Below are 20346 nucleotides of genomic sequence, written 5' to 3' on the forward strand. Positions count from 1 at the left end.
GTCGAATTTTGTTGTTTGTTTTTTTTTAATTGCCTACGGTGCCAAAGTAGAGGCAAAATTTCAGAGCTTTAAGGCTTGCCTTTTTCTGTGTATCTCTCCTCTTCCCTACTCCCTGAAGCCCTTGAATCCCCCTCTCTGACTCCCTCCCTCCTTTTCCTGTCTTGTCCTAGGTGCCAGATTCTCAGACTCCCCGTCTCTGAAACACCCCCTTCCCTCCCTGCTTCGTCCTTGATCATTTCTAAACAAGAAAAGCCTGCTGTCTCTAGTCTGATTACTGTTATGAGGCCTATTATTACGTAAATAAAAAGTATATAAATTGGCTGTTGCAAATATTCGGGACTTCGCTTTTGGGAGACGACTCCAGCTAAGCCCTGGCCCCCTTATCAATAAACCTGCTCCTTTCCAGGGTGTCAATGAAATAATCACCCAGTTGATGTCCTGTATCAAAGACCAAACTTGTCTCCAAAGCTGGTTCTCCATTCAATAGGGTTTAAATAATAATGCGTGGAATTGCATGGGATCAAATCTCGTTAGTAGTTCCAAGAAGGGATTCCTAAAGATTCCTTTAGCTTCCTAAAGAAGTCCTATCCGATAAAAACAAGGTAGTAAAGTCCTGGGCCAAAGTCTCTTCTCTAGAATATCTAAGTGCTAAGGGGCAGGGGAAGAACCTTAAATGTTCTCAACAATTTAAGAGGTGAACTCAGACTCTAGGGCTAGAATCCTGCGGACTGGGCAGAGGTCTCGATTGGAGCCCCGACCCTCCAAGAGTCCTAAATCCCAAGCCCTTTCGGGGGAGGGACTAGGGCCCAAGTAGCTTAAGACGCTAGTAAAAACCGGCAGGGCTAGGCTGGTGCTCGGGGACTGGGGAGGGAGAGCCGGGGCGGAGTCACCCGAGAACCGGAGACAGAACCATGGAAGCTCCCGTGGCAGTGCTGGTGATGGGAGTGAGCGGCTCCGGAAAGTAGGTATTTTGGTCGGGGTCGCGCGCGCGCGTTTCCACGCCAGGACGGAGGAAGCTGGAGGCAGGGGATGAGTCTGTTTGTAGCAGGCGCTTGGTGGGCACTGAGAGCCAAAGAGGCGCGGACAGGTGGCACATCAGGGTCGCTGAGCAGCCGGTCCAGCGGCAGACGTGGGATTGGGGTTTCCCAGCTCCTCTGAAAACGCTGCAAAGGGTCAGTTAGAGATGACTCGCTCCCCCAAGCCCAGAGGAGCCTGGAGCCCTGGAACCGGGCTCTTGGCCCGCCCAGGCCTAGAAAATCTACGTAGTAACACGTCACTCATGGCGGCCCCATTCATGAATCGGATTCTACGACTGCCCAGCGCAGAGACGCTTAGAAGCCATAGAGGGACCCAAAAGATAAGAACCACAACCTCCCCCTGCGCTGCTCCCCCACCCCAAACAATCTAGAAACTTCCCTGGCAGATTGCGACCAGTCCCAATTGAATGGCATTAGTTATGTCATTTGGGCTGAGCAGCCCTTCCCCCTCCCCTGTAGCGCACTCACCCTCCTGCTCAGTGAGCCACATTTTTTAAAGCAGACTTTAGCACCCTAAAAAGATGACTTCGCTCTTTCTCTACCTCCTGCCAGTCTCCTCTTCCCTCCTCCCTCTTCCTCCAACCCTCGGCTAAGGTGTAATAACGTTAAAGTTTTGGGTAGACTTTTTTTTTTAATCCTTTCCTTCTGACTTAGAATCGATTCCAGGGCAGAAGAGCTGTAAGGGCTAGGCCACCGGGCTTAAGTGACTTGCCCCGGGTCCCTCGCTAAGAAGAGCCTGAGGCTAGATTCTAAAGCAGACTTTTAAAAGACTGGCACATTCAAATCTGACCTCAGACACTTCCTAGCTGTGTGACCCTGGGCGAGTAGCTTAACCCCCATTGCCTAGCCCATACCGCTCTTCGGCCCCAGAAACAATACACGGTATTAATTCTATGGCGGAAGGTAAGGGTTTATAAAACCAACTAACGAACGTGGACTGCGGAGAGAATGGCTCCGAGGGAGTGATTTAGAGAGCTGTTTAGGCTGGAATTTAACTAGTTTTAAAAGAACATTGTTACTGGTGGCTGGCACATTTGCTTCCTGGTTGATTATCAAGTGACAGTAAAAACGTCAAATTTATCTCAAAACTGAAATTTCCTTATTTCCAAATAAATAATCCCTCCTTCATTTTTTATGTATGATTTATTTTAAATACCTAGTTATTGAAATTATTTTTTCTTGAGATCAAGAGCTATCTTTTGTCTTTCTTTTTAACACCAGGTCTTAGCACACTGCATTGCACATGCTGAGAGCTTAAAAAATGATACCTCAAATGGGCTTTTCATTCACTGTAGCCCCTCTACAGCTTCTGAGCATGTGGTAAAGAGATGTACTTGTAGTTAGAAAACCATGTCCCAGTTTCCCCTGGGATGCTTTATGAGCTGTGTGGTGACCCTGGGCAAGTCACTTACCAAATCTGATCCCAGATTTTCTCAACTATATTGGGAACTAAAAATAGCACCCTACCTCAAGGGTCTGTAGAAGATCAAAAGAGCTAACATGTGAAAAGCACTTTTTCAAACCTTAAAGCAAGGAAGGCCAGGCAGAGAGCATTTATTAATGGAGGTGGGGGTGGGGGAAACAGGGGAGAGACCAAAAATGCAGACAGAAAGAATGACAGTAGCAGCCCTCAGGGATTTTACATCTAGTCCAACACTCTCATTTTACCAAAGAGGAAATGGAGTCTCAGAGAGGTTAGATGATTTTGAAAGATCTTGCAGCAGTGACTTACCCAGTGTGAAACAGGAAGTGAATGTATAGGCAAATATTTGTGTCTTCAATAGTATAGTAGAAAGAATGTTCACACCTAGAGTTGGAGGATCTGGGTTCAAAGCTTTCTTCTATAATTAATTAATAAATACTAATTAATAAATAATTTCAGGCAAGTCTTCTAATTTCTCTGATCCTCTGTATTCTCATCTTTAAAATGAGGGAAATTGGAGCAAGTAGCTAGGTGAGTCATTATATTGATAACTAGACCCGGGGCAAAACACTTAACCCCCATTGCCTAGTCCTGACTGCTCTTCTGCCTTGGAACCAAAACACAGTATTGATTTTAAATTGGAAGATAAGTGTTAAAAAAAAAAATAAGGGGGTTGGCCTAGATGGCCTCAGAGACTTCTAGCACTAAAGCTATGATCCTATCATCTCATCTGTGCTCCTTAGACTCCAAATTCTGCAGCCTTTCTAATTTGTGTTTTCCAATTATGCAAAATTTTATCAGATAGCCCAATGGTCAATACTTTTATTTAAAATTGGTAATAACTACTCAATTCTATGTTCAATTCACTGATATCAGCTACAGTCAAACTGTTAATAATCATTCTTTCTGTTTATAACATTCTCCACGTTCTAATACCATCTTTAGCAACAGAAAAAGCTATTTCTCAGGCCGTCACTCACCATCTCTCCACAATATGATAGACTAAAATGTCAGTCTGAACATCTGTATACTCTTTTACAGATCAACAGTAGGATCACTCCTGGCAACTGAGGTACTGTTTTGTTTTTGTCATAACAAGTGTATTAGCCTACTTAATTCTATTTTTCTCTTCCACTCCTTCTTTCTGCCAAGTAAATAATCAGGGGTCATTTCCCTCTATCACTTTTTAACCAGACCTGTCATTTCATTGGTGCTCAAAGCTCCTGGTGAGTAATGACCTCTTACAGATGAAAATTGGTAAATTTAAAGATGTCAGGGGTTGTCTGAGCCACTCACTAGGAGGCTTAATGACTTGCCAGAATGTCTCAGAGGAGAGACTTAAACCCAGATTTCCCAGTGTCTGAGGATAGCATGCTAACGTCTTTGCCCCACTGTCCTTCATCTCCTTGTTCCCTTCTAGATCAGGATTCTTAATTTGGGGTCTGTGAACTTGGTTTTATAAATACTTTGATGACCATATTTCAATATAACTATACAATACTATGTATTTTATTTTATATATTTAAAAATATTCTGAGAAGGGAACCTTAGTCTTCATCTGATACCAAAGAGCTCCATCACCCAGAAAAAGTTAAAAACCTCTGTACCTACTGTGCATAAAATGCAACTAATTTTTATTTATTTCATTTTCTGTCTTGGTATTTAAAATAACAGTGCATGAAGGATAAAATGGTACCTCACTAATAGAAAGAAAAATTTTAAACGAGTGCAGAATGCACACATTTTGGAATGGGTCTATTGCCACGTGAACACAAGCAGTGAAGTGGCACAATGTAGGACTTAACATTTCAAAGACCCTAATTCAAATCCTGCCTCTGATATTAACTAGGTTTATTAGTCTGGGCAAGTCCCTTAACCTCTGTCCACCTCAGTTTCTTTATTTGTAAAATGGGATTAATAGTAGCACCCACCTTGAAGCACTGTTATGCAGGTCAAATGAGATATAAAATACTTTATGTACCTTAAATACTAAGCTATTATAATAGAGAGATAGCTCTCATCACTATTCTTAATAAGGCAGTGTTTATAAACATTTGATGACTATAATTTTTATTGTTTAACCTCTCATGCATGATATTTTGTTTCTTTTAAAGCTGGGGTGGAAATTCTATGATGCAGATGATTATCATCCTGAAGAAAATCGAAAAAAGATGGGGAAAGGAATACCACTGAATGACCAGGTAATTTAATGCTACAATGTTTATAAGAAAGAACATGGGCTTGAAGTTAGTCAAAGGACCCAAGTTCAACTCTACCCCTTAATTTCTAGAAGCTCAGTTTTGTCTTTTTCAGAATGGTGAAGGGTAAAAAAATAGAGATGTCCACATCTAGAATTCCATTGGTGTGGGGAGATCCTACACAATGTACAAAAGGTGGCTTTCCTTAGATCCGTAGCCAGGATGTATCAGAAACAAGATTTTGAACCCAGGTTTTCCTGGTGCCAGGAGTCACCCTGGATGCAGTATGGCATACTTCCTCTTCAATGAGAATAGTCCTGGAGCTCCCTACATACCTCTCAGGGTTCTAGTGAAAATCAAATAAAAATAAGTCTGTATCTGTTACTCTTCCCTTAACATTGAGAGGAGGAGGGAGTATTCCAGGATGATTCAATATTCTTCTCTTACCTTTGCACACTTGACCCAAAAAGTATAATCAGGCTTCCAGATAGAGCAAATCTCAAAGATCACTGAGAGACCAGAGGGCTAGAGCATGGGAGGACTTATGAACTGTGTAAAAGGGGCTGGAATCAAGCCAATACAGATACGATTATTTTCACTTTCTGTGGCCTTGACCTGCCTTCACCCCACCCCAACAATCTGGTTTCAAGTCATATTATTACATTTTCTTGGCTATTCTCCATTGCCAGTGTTTTTATTGTATATGGCCCTGAACCAACATTAGTAGGTATCTATTCAATATTACAAGATATTGGATACCACAGTGAAATACATGCTTAAGAGTACACTTTCTATACTGTAATGATTTGAGCCAGAGTGTGCTAGTAAATGTTTATCAATCACCTATTTGGGGGGAAGGGAAGGAAAGGTACCCGTGACACAATTTTAAGTTTAATCTGAATTATTATCATTTTCTTCATTACTTTCTTAAGTTTCAACAATTAATGAAACAATAAATCAAGCTCTTATTTGTAGTTTGCTGATTTGATTTCTAAAGTGCAAATGCTTACCCTGAAAATGTAATGTTTTGCTTTTGAAACCATTTCAAGCTGGTTTCCATTCACCCCTGGATAGTTTTAGTTTTTCATAATCTGTATCTTTGACATTTAAGCCTGGATTCACAGTTAAGTTAAGAAGTTAATAAGGATAAAGAACTGGCCTCATGACACTTCCTGGCTGTGTGACCCCAGGCAAGTCACTTAACCTCAGTTGCCTAGACCTTACCTTCTGCCTTAGAATAAATTTTGTTTTTTGCAGGATGGCAAAGGGTAAAAAAAAAATTTTTTTAATAAGAGAGAAGGTAAGGGTTTTTTTAATAAAAGAGAAGGTAAGGGTTTAAAAAAAAAGAAATCGGACAATAAAGCTCCTATTTAGATACTATTACCTGGCACAAATCACCACAAACAAGATATGGGGCAAATTATGTTAATAATGAGAATGTTCAGAAGCAGAGTCAGAGGCTACCCCCTTTTAGGTCATCTAGAGCTTAGTTCAGATGAGGTCAGAGTCTTAAGTAATCAAGGCAACCAACAAGCATTTATCATCTACCATAGATGAGCAGACCTAATAAATTCATTCCAGAACCACAGAACTATTCAGCCATTGACATAAAGGGGAAGGTCATGGAATAGTGAAAGAAAGAAGACCCTGACTCAAACCCAATTTCATTGCTTACCAGCCGTGTAACCCTGGACAAGTTCTTAATATCCCTAAAACCTCAGATTACTCATCTGTATAATTGAAATACTTGCACTGCAGGATCAGGGGGAGGGAGAGTACTTTGTAAATTATACTATGTTGTGTGCACATGTTATTATTACTTTTTTTAACCGGTGATTTCATGAGTGTAGGAAGCTTTAAGGGAGGAATTTCCTCTACCAGTGTAGGTTGGCATCTTTTCTGCAATTTAGAGAGTTGCCTGGTGCAGAAAAGTTAAATGATAACCCAGAGTCACACAGCCACTCTATGGCAGAAGTGGAACTTGAACTCAGTCTTCCTGACTTTGAGACCAGCTTTCTATCCACTGTGTTCCCCTGCTTCTCAAGCTATGATTATCTGCCGGACTTTACTATGATTCCTTGTGGGCAGGAACCATGTCTCAACCATCTTTGTATCTCTCTCGGTGCATCATACATGCTTTGCACATCATAGATTGTTTATCATTTGATTGGTAGCCTGATAGGCAGGAGAATATGTTTAGATCAGTACAAGTCCATCATCAGGACTACTAGAAAGAACAACTTCAAGCCCTGCTGATGATGAACAAATAGTGTTGGCATTCTAAGCAAAAGAGAAAATAAAATTTGCCCCTTACAGTCGAATAGGAGAGCTAACGTGGGCTTCTTAGTGTTTTCCAGCCCACTCTTTCCCGAAACTTCCCAGTCTACACAACAGAGAAGAAATTAGGACTTTACTATAAGACCCACAGTAGTTATATGGAAGCCTCACCTAACCCCAGAGTGTAGTGAGGTAGCTTTGATGCTACTTCAGGTCAACAATTCAAAAAATATGGAGAGCCAGGATAAGAAGGCATGGAGGGGTAGACATCTGTACCCTTGGAAGGAATACCTCTATTGATGATATCAGAGAGTCAAAAAAGATGTCAATAATTCATCTCATTATTGGCTAACATAACAGCAAAGGAAAGTAATGAATGCTGGAGGGGATGTGGCAAAGTAGGGACATTAATTCATTGCTGGTGGAGCTGCGAACTGATCCAACCATTCTGGAGGGCAATTTGGAACTATGCCCAAAGGGCGACAAAAGAATATCTACCCTTTGACCCAGCCATAGCACTGCTGGGTCTGTACCCCAAAGAGATAATGGACACAAAGACTTGTACAAAAATATTCATAGCTGCGCTCTTTGTGGTGGCCCAAAACTGGAAAACGAGGGGATGCCCATCAATTGGGGAATGGCTGAACAAACTGTGGTATATGTTGGTGATGGAATACTATTGTGCTAAAAGGAATAATAAAGTGGAGAAGTTCCATGGAGACTGGAACAACCTCCAGGAAGTGATGCAGAGCGAGAGGAGCAGAACCAGGAGAACATTGTACACAGAGACTAATACACTGTGGTATAATCGAACGTAATGGACTTCTCCATTAGTGGCGGTGTAATGTCCCTGAACAACTTGCAGGGATCCAGGAGAAAAAAAAAACACCATTCATAAGCAAAGGATAAACTGTGGGAGTGGAAACACCGAGAAAAAGCAACTGCCTGAATACAGAGGTTGAGGGGACATGACAGAGGATGGACTCTAAATGAACACTCTAATGCAAATACTATCAACAAAGCAATGGGTTCAAATCAAGAAAACATCTAATGCCCAGTGGATTTACGCGTCGGCTATGGGGGGTGGGGGGGAGGAAAAGAAAATGATCTATGTCTTTAACGAATAATGCTTGGAAATGATCAAATAAAATATATTTAAATTAAAAAAAAATAATAATTCATCTCATTAACTGGATCATATTAGGTAGCTACTGACAAGTTTTTTAGCCAAAGATCAATCATGATTCCAGATTACCAGTGATAAAGAGCCCTACCCACCTTCTGACCGAGAAGGGATGGAATCCTGTCTCAGAATGAAACGTACATTTCCAAAAGCAGCCAACCTGGAGATTTATGTCACTTGGTTGTGCATATTGGTTCCAAGGATTTTATTTTTTATTTTTTCACAGTTTTTTTTTCTTTTGAGGGAGAGGAATAGGAATCAGAAGGAAAGATGGTGATAGCATTGCCAAGAAAGAACGAGAGTCCTCAAAACATTTTTAAAATACATAGAAGAGAAAGAAGAGAGGCCAGAGGAATCACACAAGCAAGAAAGCTTTGAAAGTTAAATGTTGCACTTATTTTATGCTTTAAAAGAAAAGCAAACTAGACATAAAAGACTCACAATTTCATGTACAATTTTCTCTGTCTCTGTCTCTCTTCCTCTCTTTGTCTCCATCTCTGTCTCTCCTTCTCTTTTATATATATCTATATGTAGTATATATATACTCACTGTAGTCAGTGTTAGGTTCAGAATTTTTTAATGAAGAAGGTGATGTATTTCATATAGCAAATTAATCAAATAGCAGTAAAAATGTTTTAAAAGTTGGATAAAAAGGAAACTACCACTATGGCATACTTGTCTAAAATTTAGCAACTTTTATGGAATAAGAGTTATTGACATTTGAACCCTAGTACCTACATTCATTTCCTGGTTTGAAAAGGGAGAAGTGATGTTTATCAGTTGGGGAATGGATGACTAAATTAAAGTATATTAGTGTAATGGAATAACATTGTGATATAAAAATGAAAGGCATGGTTTCAGAGAAACCTAGGAAGACTTATATGAAGTGATACAGATTAAAGTATGTAGAACCAGGAGGACAATTTACATAATAACAGGATCTTTAAGATAAAAAAATTTCTAAGGCTTAAGAACTCTTATAAATTCAATGATCAGCCATGAATCCAGGTGATCAATGATGAAACATGCTACCCACCTCCTTACAAAGAGGTGGTGGACTTGGGGTGCAGATTGAAACATATATATTTTGGATGGAGCCCTTATGCAAATTTGTTTTGCCTGACTGTACAGATATTTGTTGCGTGTTTTGCTTTTGTTTTTTCAATCAAGGGAGATATGATGGAAAGAAAATAAATGCTTATTAACTTTAAAAAATATCAAATGTAGGGCTCAAATATGGGTCTTTCCAATTCTAAGATCAGCTCTAATAGCTAGGCATGGATGTAGCCCTTTAAGGTTTACAAAGTGATTTACAAATATCTCTTTTTATCTTTACAACAACACTGGAGGTACGTAGGTATTATGATTATCACCATTTTACAGATGAAAAAACCGAGGTAGATAGTTTAAGTGACTTGTCCAGGATCACAGTGTCTATATAGGTAAGATAGACCAACAGAACTCAAGTTTTCCTGACTCCAGGTCCAGGGATCTGCCTTCTGCTGCAGTTAATTTAATGTCTTCTCACTATCCCTTGCTACTTTTTGATTCCCTTAGTACTACTCTACTCTCTTTATATGAGGTATTAGAATATATTGTTATATGGCACTGAAAGCATCCCTAGTTTTTGGATCCTTCCAGTTCCAGATTCTTCTCTCCCTTCCCTACCAGTTCTAGGAACTTTTGGGCAATAAAAAGCTTCCAAAGTCTTCTCTTTTGTCACCTCTGATATGGGTTTAGATCAATGTCAAATCAATTATAATCTAATAAATATAATTTCAGTTATTATCTGTGTGACTGTCATTTTGTAAATTTTACCTCTAAAGTGTCATGAAATGTATGATATTTGCATGGAAAAAATGCATAGCACTCCAAGGCTTATTGGATCTCAGATGGTACCTGAACTATATAGGTAAACAACACTATGGTTTTTAAATGGGGTCACTTATTAGTGGGCTCTAGGACTTATAACAAAGAATGTTATCCACCTCCAGAGAAGGAACTGTTGGAGTCAGAATGTAGATGAAAGCATATGATTTTTCACTTGTTTATTTGGGTTTATGTTTGAGGGGTTTGTTTTATAAGATTAATCACAAAAATGAACAATATGGAAATATATTTTGCATGATAATGCATGTATAGCCCAGATCTAATCTCCTGCCAGCACCAGGAGGGAGAAGGGAAAGAGAGGGAGATAAATTCAATCTTATAATTTGGGAACACTTGTGTGGAAATTTATTACATGTAATTGGTCAAAAATAAAAAAAGTTTTAAGTAAATTCATTTTTTAAGGCTAAAAAAAATAAGTGGGCCTCTAGTCCTTCAAGGAAAGCACTTTAATGACTAATTAGCTCTGTGAGTTGGTTATTCATTCAAGTTCCTAGTTCCCTAGAATTACAGGAGAGCTTTGAGACATAATTAGGCTTTGTTAGAAGCTTTGAGTTCATCTTGTGAAATATACACTATGAAACCAAACTGTAATAAGAGACATTATTGTTTGATTTTTCTTTCAGGACAGGATTCCATGGCTTTTCAACTTGCATGACATTTTATTGAGGTAAGAGAACTGTTGGCCAATGATGTATACCTGTCATAACGTGTAGGTAGAAAAAAAGCATAAAAAGATCAAGTAATCAATCCAAAAATATTGCTTAGTCATTATCAACTTTTTTATCTCAGGATAAATACTTTTAAAAGTTACTTAAGACACCAAAAAAATCTATAAGGATTATACAAATAACATCTTAGTTTTATTCACTAGTAGGTGCAAATACAGTTGTTTGGACTAAAAAACATAAAATTTGGGGTGAAAAACATAAAAATATGAGGTATGGAGATACATGAGAAGAGACTTCAAATTCCTCAAAGAGTATTATGTGGAAAAGGAATTAAACTTGTTCTTCATTGCTGTGAAGGGCAGATGAGTAAAAGTTGCCAAGAAACAAGTTTTGACTTGATCATGGACCACTTTGGGAGCTAATAGGCTTCACTCTACTGAAACCCTTTAAGCAAAGGCTGGACAACCACTTGTTCCTAGAGGGGAATTTTTGTTTTATTGGACAGTCTCAGAGTCTGTTAAGGTTTGTTTGATTCACTTCTCCAAAACACTAAGCAATTTTGGGGTGTCAGTGGTCATTAGAAAGCAAGGGAGTGAAGACAGAAAGCCAACAGACCTAGATCATTGACTGTAATACTACTGGTCCCACACAATTCTTAAAATTGTCTACACAGCTCATAATGGGGGAAATATTTAGTTACTTTGTCTAATAACATATAACTATCATATAAGATATTTAATTTTTCATTTAGAGTCAACAGGGACTTTAGTTGTTATTTAGGTGAAACAATGGGACTAGGATCAGGAAGAATCTTTGAGTTTAAATCCAGCCCCACACACTTACTAGCTACATGACCCTGGCTAAGTCACTTAACCCTGTTTGTCTCAGTTTTCCCACTTGTAAAATGAACTGGAGAAGAAAATGGCAAGCCATCCCAATGTCTTTGTCATGGAAAAATGTGAAATTGAATCAAGAAGAGTCAGATGTGACTGAAATGACTGAACAGTAACAAATTCAAAATCCTCATTTTATTCTTTTATGGCTGGTATTTGTTATGAACAATTAAAATTAAACCTTTTCCTGAAAAAAAAAAGCCTCATTTTACAAGAGATATCTGACTTGCCACAAGTTATTATCAGAGGCAAAATTTGAACCCCCGTCCCCTAATCCAGCACTTCTTAGTGGGATATAGCCAACTCTCAACCCAACCTTGGCATTTGGGGGGATTGTTCAAATCCTAGTGTTTTTCCTATCCTATTCTATTATTTCTTATGCTATCATCTGACTGGACTGTTTAGTCCTTGGACTAAAATAATAAGCAGATCCTAAAGAATACATTTCCTTCAGGTCTGGCATGGAAAGATCAGTGAACTGAGTGTCTGAAGACCTGTGTTCAATTTCCAGGATTATTAACTTATATGGTCTTTACTCTCTGTAACTCAGTTTCCTTCCCTGTAAAATAAGAGGGCTGGATTTGACCATCTCTAAGGTCCCTTCCATTTCTAACATTCTTTCTTTATATCGCTACTATTTAGCATAGTGCCTGGCACAAAGTAGGTGCTTAATAAATAGTTGAACAAATTATTGACCATTAAAGCAATCAATAGAATCAATATTGGGCATACTCCACTTACCCTCTTGGGTTCTGAGCCAAGAAATGTGGTTGTGATAACTACAGCAGCTTCCTGGTTGTCAGTGCTAATGAAAAGGTCAGCTGCGTAAACAGTGTGACTATCTTGCTGAAGGAAATCCCTGCTGCCCTACATAAGTGAAATGGGTGCAAAAGAGTCTTGAAAAAGTCCCAGGAAGATACCTGTGGCTTTGAGCTAACTTAGAAACCTATTTCTGGGAAGAGAAGAAAGAATTCTTTAAGGGTGTGCTGGATTCAGCTTGTACCCAATTGTTAAATTTTCCATATAAATACTTAATTCAAAGTTTAATGCAAAAAAATCAAATCACTTGAGTCGATGGGGATATGACTGGGAATGTAGACTCTAAATGATCACCCCAGTGCAAATATCAATAATATGGAAATAGGTCTTGATCAATGACCCAAGTAAAACTGAGGGGAATTGCTCCTTGCTACAGGACAGGGGTGGGAGGAGGGGAGGAGAAAAACATGAATCATGTAACCATGAAAAATTTTCTTAATTAATCAATTAAATATTTTTAAAAACATCAAATGCTACAAATCAGGATTTGATTTGTTGGGTTTTTTTTTTTTGATTGTCTACATCTTTAAATGTGAGAGAGAAAATGTTAATAATGCCAAGTATTAAACACTTTTCATCCTAGAGAAATAATTGTTTGGGTTTTTTTAAGTCCTTAATGTCTGTCTTACAATTGATATCAATTCCACAAGGCAGAAGAGCAGTAAGAACTTGACAACTGGGAATAAGCAGTTTGCTCAGTCACACAGCTAGGAAGTATCTGAGACCAGATTTGAACCCAGGACCTCCTCTCTTTAAGCCTGGCTCTCCAACCACTGAGCCACCAACTGCCTAGGAAATGATTGTTAACATTTACCAGCACACGCTTAGGTATAATCAACACTGATTTCAGGGTTCCTTCACAATAGCTTGTGAACTTTGAGATGATGTCCTATCTTGAAACTCTACAAGAAGTTGAGCCATCCTGAAATGAGAAAATAGCTATTTGATTGAAAATTCACTTTGCTCTTCTCCCCTTTCCCCCTAACCCCAGCCCTTTAAAATGCCAGGTGATATCTTTATCCGAAAGAGACATCACTCATGCAGCCTTGACTAAATCTGAGATTCTCATCCCAGGCTCCTAATATAAAACACACCCAATGGAGATCTACTGTACTTCTCTACCTTAGAAGTGGTAATGTCCATCCCTAAGGGCTTCCTTCCCCAGCCACTAAGCCAAGAATAAATCAGGAGTCTTATTAGTTCCCATGAATATTCCTCTCCCCCCCAACCTTGCCCAGTAAACCCTCTATTGAAAGGAGCTGCTAAAGAGCCAATAGTTTGTGTTCTGGTGTTCAGGGTGCAGTCGCTTCTGGAGGAACAGAAGAGACAGCATGAACAGCATCAGGTTCATACCAGATGGAGGCAGCCAGGTGCCAGAGTGCTGGACTTGGAGTCAGGACACCCTGAATTCAGTTCCTGTCCCAGCCACTGACTGTGTGACCCTGGGCAAGTCATTTAACCCCCACTGCCTACCCTTACTACTCTTCTGCCTTGGAACCAGTACTTAATATTGATTCTAAGAGGGTTGTTTTGTGTGTGTGTGTGTGTGTGTGTGTGTGTGTGTGTGTGTTTTTAATGGGGATAATAATGCCAACTACTTCTGGGGTTGTTAGGAGGATAAATGAGATAAAATTTGTAAGGTATTTTACAAACATTAGAGTGTTTTTACTAGCTATTGTTATGACTCTCATTATTCATGTTATTATAAATGGTCCCGTAATCTCCTTCATCCTTTTTTCATTAGAGAACTTGGACTGGCAGGGAGGAGTGGACTTGGAGACAAACACCAAAGTTAGTGAGACTAGATCCCATGTGGACTAGCAAAGGCAGAGGCATATTTCAGAATACAGTCTTCAGGGATAGTCCCAGGCGTTCCCAGGTCAGTCGTCCCCAAGCAGTAGAAGGAAATGTGTCTCTTCTACAGAGTTGGACACTCTCCACAGAGCAGACTGGGGGGGATCCTCGGAAGGCCAAGTCACCAAGCTGGTTTTCTGGGTCGGGAGCAGCAGGGCACTCACAGTCAATCGTTCACACTGGAAGTACATAACATTATCCCCTTCCCAGGGCCAGCTCCTGGTGGGTGCCTTCCCCTTCCCCACTGCCCTATCCCACCACCCCTGGCAGAAGAAAAAGGGAAGCAAAGCGGGACAAGAACTCAATGACTCTTGGCTCCAGATGAGGAAGTAGAATAGAACAAGCCCTGAGCAAGATCTCGAAACAGACAGACTTTGTCTTTGACCTCTTACCTTTCTGGGCCCCTTCCCTGTCCTCCCCCAAACTCATATGTCCTTCTCCACTTCCTAACTGCCCACAGCCAATTTCCTGCTTCTCAACCAAGTCTTTAAAAGTCTGGAGTTTCCAAATTCTCTCTTCCCAACCTTTCTAGGTTTATTTGTTTGTTTTTTTCTCCTTTGGTCCAGATCTATAGTTTCTTTGGTGTATGGACCTCCCAGTGAGGAAATATCCTTTATCAGTGTAGATTAGCATCCTCTCAACAGTCACCCAGGCCACCAAAAAGTCAAGTGATTAATGGAGGAAGCCACAGACACTATGTGGCTGAGCCAGAACTTCAACTCGGGTTTTCCTGAAATTGAAGACCCTATTCTATTCATTCCACCACACTGCCTCTCTGTTCTCTTAAACTAGGCATTAAAACAGGGATTCTTAATCTTTTTTGTGTCATGGATCCCTCTAGCAGTCTGGTGAAGCCTATGGACTTCTTGGAATAATTTTTTCAAATGCATAAAATACATTAGATTGCAAAGAAAATTAATTATCAAAATTTGTAAAATACTAGTAGTCTCTTGGTAACCGAGGATGACGACTGTCTTTGTGCATTTTCATCTATGATAGATGAGTGTGCACAAAGACACTTGTGCGTGAAGGATATTTAAGTGGCAAAGTTGATGCACAGAGACAGTCCCACTCTCTCGGTGTTGGAAGCCTGGGTCCAGTGGCACGAAAAGTCGTTACACCTGGAGACTTCCTCAGCTGCATTGGATGACCATGTTGTCTTTTGTGCTCCAACACGCCCTGAGCACTCCACAGTGCTTTGCTGCGTCGCCCTCTCAGCCGTTGAACCTTCTTGTTGGTAATTGAACCCTTGAGAGTTCATGAGAAAAACCAAGTGAGGAAGAATCATGAGCAAAAAGAGAAAAGGGCCTAGGACAAAACCTTTGGGGAGACCCACAGTTAGTGAGCATAGAGTAAAGGAAGATTCAGTCACACAGAGAATAATGAGATTGTCTGGAGAAGAACCAGGAGAAATACAGCATCAAAATAATAGGGAAAAAAAATCACAGATCACAGGTTAAGAACTCCTGCATTTGCACATCATTATGTCATGCTAACTGTCTATTCTTATACTCTGCCACTTGTCTCACCTCTTGCCCCCAGCAGCTTCAGAAGCTTCCAAAGAGATGCTTTTGGCTTTTTGCTCACTAGAAAATCTCATGGATGGCCCTAGCTACTGACTGAGCCCTAGAACCATGTTTTCTTGGGCAATTAATCTCTTTTCCTTCTCTTTGACTGAATTTAATACAATGAGCCTATATTAAGCACCTACTACGTGCAGGTCATTGAACAGGATGAGAGACCACCCACCTACTGGTTGTCAAGGACAGAGTCAACACGGGGATTCCAGGGTTGGCAGAACTTGAGCAAGTGTACCCCTCCTGAACTGCAAAATGAGAATGAGCTGGAAATCACCAACTATATTCCTCTGGGAAACCTGAAGGTCCCCCTTGCTTTGTAGCCCTCCTGACGCCTGGCACTGCCTTCTAACCTAAGGATGAAGCCAACCTAATAGTCCCTGGGCATTGCCATCAGCCCTACCATTGACTGCACCCTTAGAATTTCCAGGCCTTTCCATCTTCCTGACTTTTCTTTTATAATTTGTTTCACCCAGTTCAAGTGTGATGTCCTTAAAAGCAGAGATTTTATCACTTTTTTTCCTGATTGTATCCCCAATACTTAGCACAGTATTTGGCACATAGTAAACAATTAGGTGTTTCAAGGGCAACTAGGTGACACAGTGAATGGAATGCCAGGTCTGGAGTTGTAAGGACCTGGGTTCAAATTTGCCCACAGCTGTGTGACAGTGGGCAAGTCACTTATCCTGTCTATGCCTTACTGCCCTCAGCTGTCAATGAGAATTATTACAGCACCTTTCTCATAGAGTTTTTGTGAGAATCAAATGAGATAATATAGGCAAAGTGATTTGAAACTCTTAAGCTCTATATAAAATTTAGTTATTATTATTCTAAATCATATCTTTGGATAAGACTTCAATCCAGTGATAAATGAAAATAAGACATTCACATGTGGCAGATCCTACTGACTGGTCCTGATTTCCCCTCCAACATGCCTTATTTTGTTTTGTTTTATTTTGTAAATAGAAATGTGTCCTCAGGTCAAAGTGTGGTCCTTGCCTGTTCTGCTTTAAAGAAAATGTACAGAAACATCTTAAGGAGAGGAGAAAGTGCTGCAACCCAGAAATATGATGAGCCAGGAGAGAAAGAGGAGCTGAAGCTCCTTGTGGTTTATTTGAATGGACCTTCTGAAGTGATCTCTGGCCGTTTAGCCAAAAGAAAAGGACATTTTATGCCCCCGGAGTTGCTCCAGTCACAGTTTGACACTCTGGAACCGCCATCAGCCCCAGAAAACTTTCTGTCTCTTAGTGTGGACAGAAGTGTCTCAGAAATGATTCCTATTATTGTGGACTATGTAAAAACTAAATGAGAACCCTTTTGGAGCAATCATCAGATCTGAATTAGACATAATTATCACGTCAAATCCCCAAATGCATTCCTATTTATAAACATTTTTAATCTTCTCCTCTGGATGTCAATCTTAGAAAGTACTGCAAGCTGCTCATTATGCCTTTCAAAAAAATATCAGAATTGTTTCCCAAAGCATTTTCTCCTCCTTCTGACACCTGCTAATCGATTCCTTCTTTGTAACAAGGAAAAATTGGGTGAAACCCAGCCAACAAAGAGACTACATACATCAGAGAGTATATGCAGCATTGCATACCCAGAGCTCTCCACCTTTCTACCAAAAAGAGATGTATTTTTCCTTCATTCTTCTTTAGAATCAAAATGGGTTTTTTACTGAGCTGGGCAGCTGTTTGGGTGTTTGTAGTTCATTGGCTATTATTGTAGGCATTGTGTCTATTGCTCTCTGGTTCTATTTTCTTTATCTGTACCGGTTCACACAAGTCTTTCCATGTTTCTGCGAAGTCCTCCCATTCATTGTTTCTTATGGTACCCTAATATGCCACTGAATTCCTTTAACAGTTTGTTCAGCCATTTTCCAATGAACAGGTAGCACTTCATTTAATTTTCTTACTGCCACAAAGAATGCTGCTGTGAATATTTGGCCCTCTATGGGATCTTTCTTTGTGTCCCTGCTGTCCTTGGAGTATGAGCCTAGTAGACAATAGCTGGGTTTTTTTCTTCAAAAATCTGGGAACAATTTACTGTCTTGGCAGAGTTGAAGGGATTTCCAGTGATTTCAGAGCTATTCTCTGATGTGCTAGTGATGTAGATGGGGGATGTGAGGATAGTTCAATTAAAGTTTGAATTGGGATTTTGATTCCATCCATGATGATCACAGCAAATAAAGCAAATTTCACAAATTATATTAGAAAATGCTACCTGAAATTGAAAAGTGAGTAGAGGAGACCACTGTGGAAGAGAATGTAGAGAGAGAAAAGAGCAAAGAACAGAATTGGACGGGAGGGGGCAATGCCTACTTTCAGGGAGCAGGAAGAAGTGGTTCCAAAGAGGGAAAACAAGGAGTGATCAAGTAAGGTGGAAAACCAAGAGGGAGGATTCTCCCTGGAGCCAAAAGAAGAATGGATGGATGGATAATTGAATGAATGAACCAGAGAGCATTTATTTACATGGGCCGAAAATACAAATACAAAAACAAAACCAGTTGCTCCCCTAGCTTATGTTCTAGTAGGAGGAAATTACACATACTGAGGAATTGTGGTGCGAGGCTCTTGGGAAGATGTCAATCATATTGAATGTTCCAGAAAAAGATAACAAGGATGAAGACTGAGAAAAGGCCAATGTATTGGGTAAACATGAGAAAGTCGTTGCTGCAGAAGTTGGTGATGGAGGGGACAGCTGGGTGTCGCAGGAATAGTCAGGCCTAGAGAGGGGAGGTCCTGGGTTCAAATGTGACCTAAAAAACTTCCTAGCTGTGTACCTCTGAAGAAGTTACTTAATCCTCACTGCCTGCCCTAGCCCTTACCATTCTTCTGCTTTAGAACCAAAAAACAGAATTTTTTTTAATTAAAAAAAATTTTTTTAAGATGATAGAGTGAGAAAAAGTGCTCTACATCTCTTATAATCAGAGAGATGCAAATCAAAACAACTCTGAGGTATCACCTCACACCTAGCAGATTGGCTAACATGACAGCTATGGAAAGTAATGAATGCTGGAGGGGATGTGGCAAAATTGGGACATTAATGCATTGCTGGTGGAGTTGTGAACTGATCCAACCATTCTGGAGGGCAATTTGGAACTATGCCCAAAGGGCGACAAAAGAATGACTACCCTTTGATCCAACTATAGCACTGCTGGGTTTGTACCCCAAAGAGATAATAAGGAAAAAGACTTGTACAAGAATATTCATAGCTGCATTCCTTGTGGTGGCAAAAAATTGGAAAATGAGGGGATGCCCATCAATTGGGGAATGGCTGAGCAAATTGTGGTATATGTTGGTGATGGAATACTATTGTGCTAAAAGGAATAATAAAGTGGAGGAATTCCATGGAGACTGGAACAACCTCCAGGAAGTGATGCAGAGCGAGAGGAGCAGAACCAGGAGAACATTGTACACAGAGACTGATACACTGTGGTACAATCGAACGTAATGGACTTCTCCATTGGTGTCAATGCAGTGATCCTGAACAATCTGCAGGGATCTAAAAAACACTATCCACAAGCAGAGGATAAACTGTGGGAGTAAAAACAACGAGGAAAAGCAACTGCTTGACTACAGGAGTTGAGGGGATATGACTGAGGAGAGACTCTAAATGAACACTCTAATGCAAATACCAACAACATGGAAATGGGTTTGAATCAAGAACACATGTGATACCCAATGGAATCGCGTGTGGGCTATGGGAGAGGTGGTGGGGGAGCGGGGGGAGAAAATGATCTTTGTTTCCAATGAATAATGTTTGGAAATGACCAAATAAAATAATGTTTAAACATTTTTTTAAATGCTTCTTCCATAAACAAAAACAAAAAAAAAGATGATAGAGTGATTTTTGGCAAGTCATTCAACTTTCAGAGAAGCAGTGTGACTCCGTAGATGAGGCATAAGAGTTAGAATCAGGAAGATCTGGTTTTGAATCCCACTTTTCTGAGACTTACTTAATAGCCCAACCCCAAAACCAAATGAAAACTAAATTCTGAGAGGGCAAAGAAATACCAATATGACAGGGATCATGAACTCTCATCCTTCTTTTAAAAAGCTAATTTCTGATTTTCAGAAACAAATAGGCAGAAGAATACAGTGGGAAAGTGCAATAAACAAAATTGAAGACCTAATTTCAAATCCCACCTCCTCCACTTAATACTTGTGTGGTCTTGGACAAGTCACTTAACTTCTTGGGGACCATTTCCTCATTTGTAAACTTAGGGATGTGAAAATTTAATATTGAATTGTCATTTTTTTGAGAAATAATTTTTTCTTTAATACCTCCTTTAAAGTTTTGATTTTAAAGTTCAACAGTTCTCCCTGAGGCTATGAAACTGGGTTAAGACCTCCCTTCTTTTGCTTTGATTTTTTTTTGCAGCACAGGGGTGCTCCCGTATTTATCAATTAAACGCGAACTTGATTAGATGATGAAATCAGCTAGTCGGGCCATGTTGGGCAGCTGTAGGCTGTGCCACCATTCTGGCAGCCGCAGGAAGAGGGCTTCTTGGCATCCTGCTTC

The 20346-nt window shown here is 40.0% G+C and overlaps 1 protein-coding gene across 1 annotated transcript; it reads left to right on the forward strand.

The window, feature by feature from the left end:
• The first annotated feature begins 696 nt into the window (after window positions 1-696).
• On the forward strand, window positions 697-19620 carry IDNK (IDNK gluconokinase). The gene is made up of 5 exons (XM_001379217.5): window positions 697-961; window positions 3502-3532; window positions 4575-4661; window positions 10632-10675; window positions 16786-19620. Exons 1-5 carry the CDS (start codon window positions 912-914, stop codon window positions 17126-17128), a joined length of 555 nt encoding a protein of 184 aa, XP_001379254.2. The 5' UTR covers window positions 697-911; the 3' UTR covers window positions 17129-19620.
• Window positions 19621-20346: the final 726 nt, after the last annotated feature.

The sequence above is a fragment of the Monodelphis domestica genome, chromosome 7 (assembly GCF_027887165.1).
Source record: "Monodelphis domestica isolate mMonDom1 chromosome 7, mMonDom1.pri, whole genome shotgun sequence".
Lineage (NCBI taxonomy): Eukaryota > Metazoa > Chordata > Mammalia > Didelphimorphia > Didelphidae > Monodelphis > Monodelphis domestica.

Excerpts from the sequence above, each read along its gene's own strand:
- IDNK (XM_001379217.5), top strand. The coding sequence starts at position 912 with ATGGAAGCTCCCGTGGCAGTGCTGGTGATGGGAGTGAGCGGCTCCGGA. Across the intron at positions 962-3,501 it reads GGAGTGAGCGGCTCCGGAAA|ATCAACAGTAGGATCACTCC; the intron begins GTAGGTATTTTG and ends ACTCTTTTACAG. Across the intron at positions 3,533-4,574 it reads GATCACTCCTGGCAACTGAG|CTGGGGTGGAAATTCTATGA; the intron begins GTACTGTTTTGT and ends TTTCTTTTAAAG.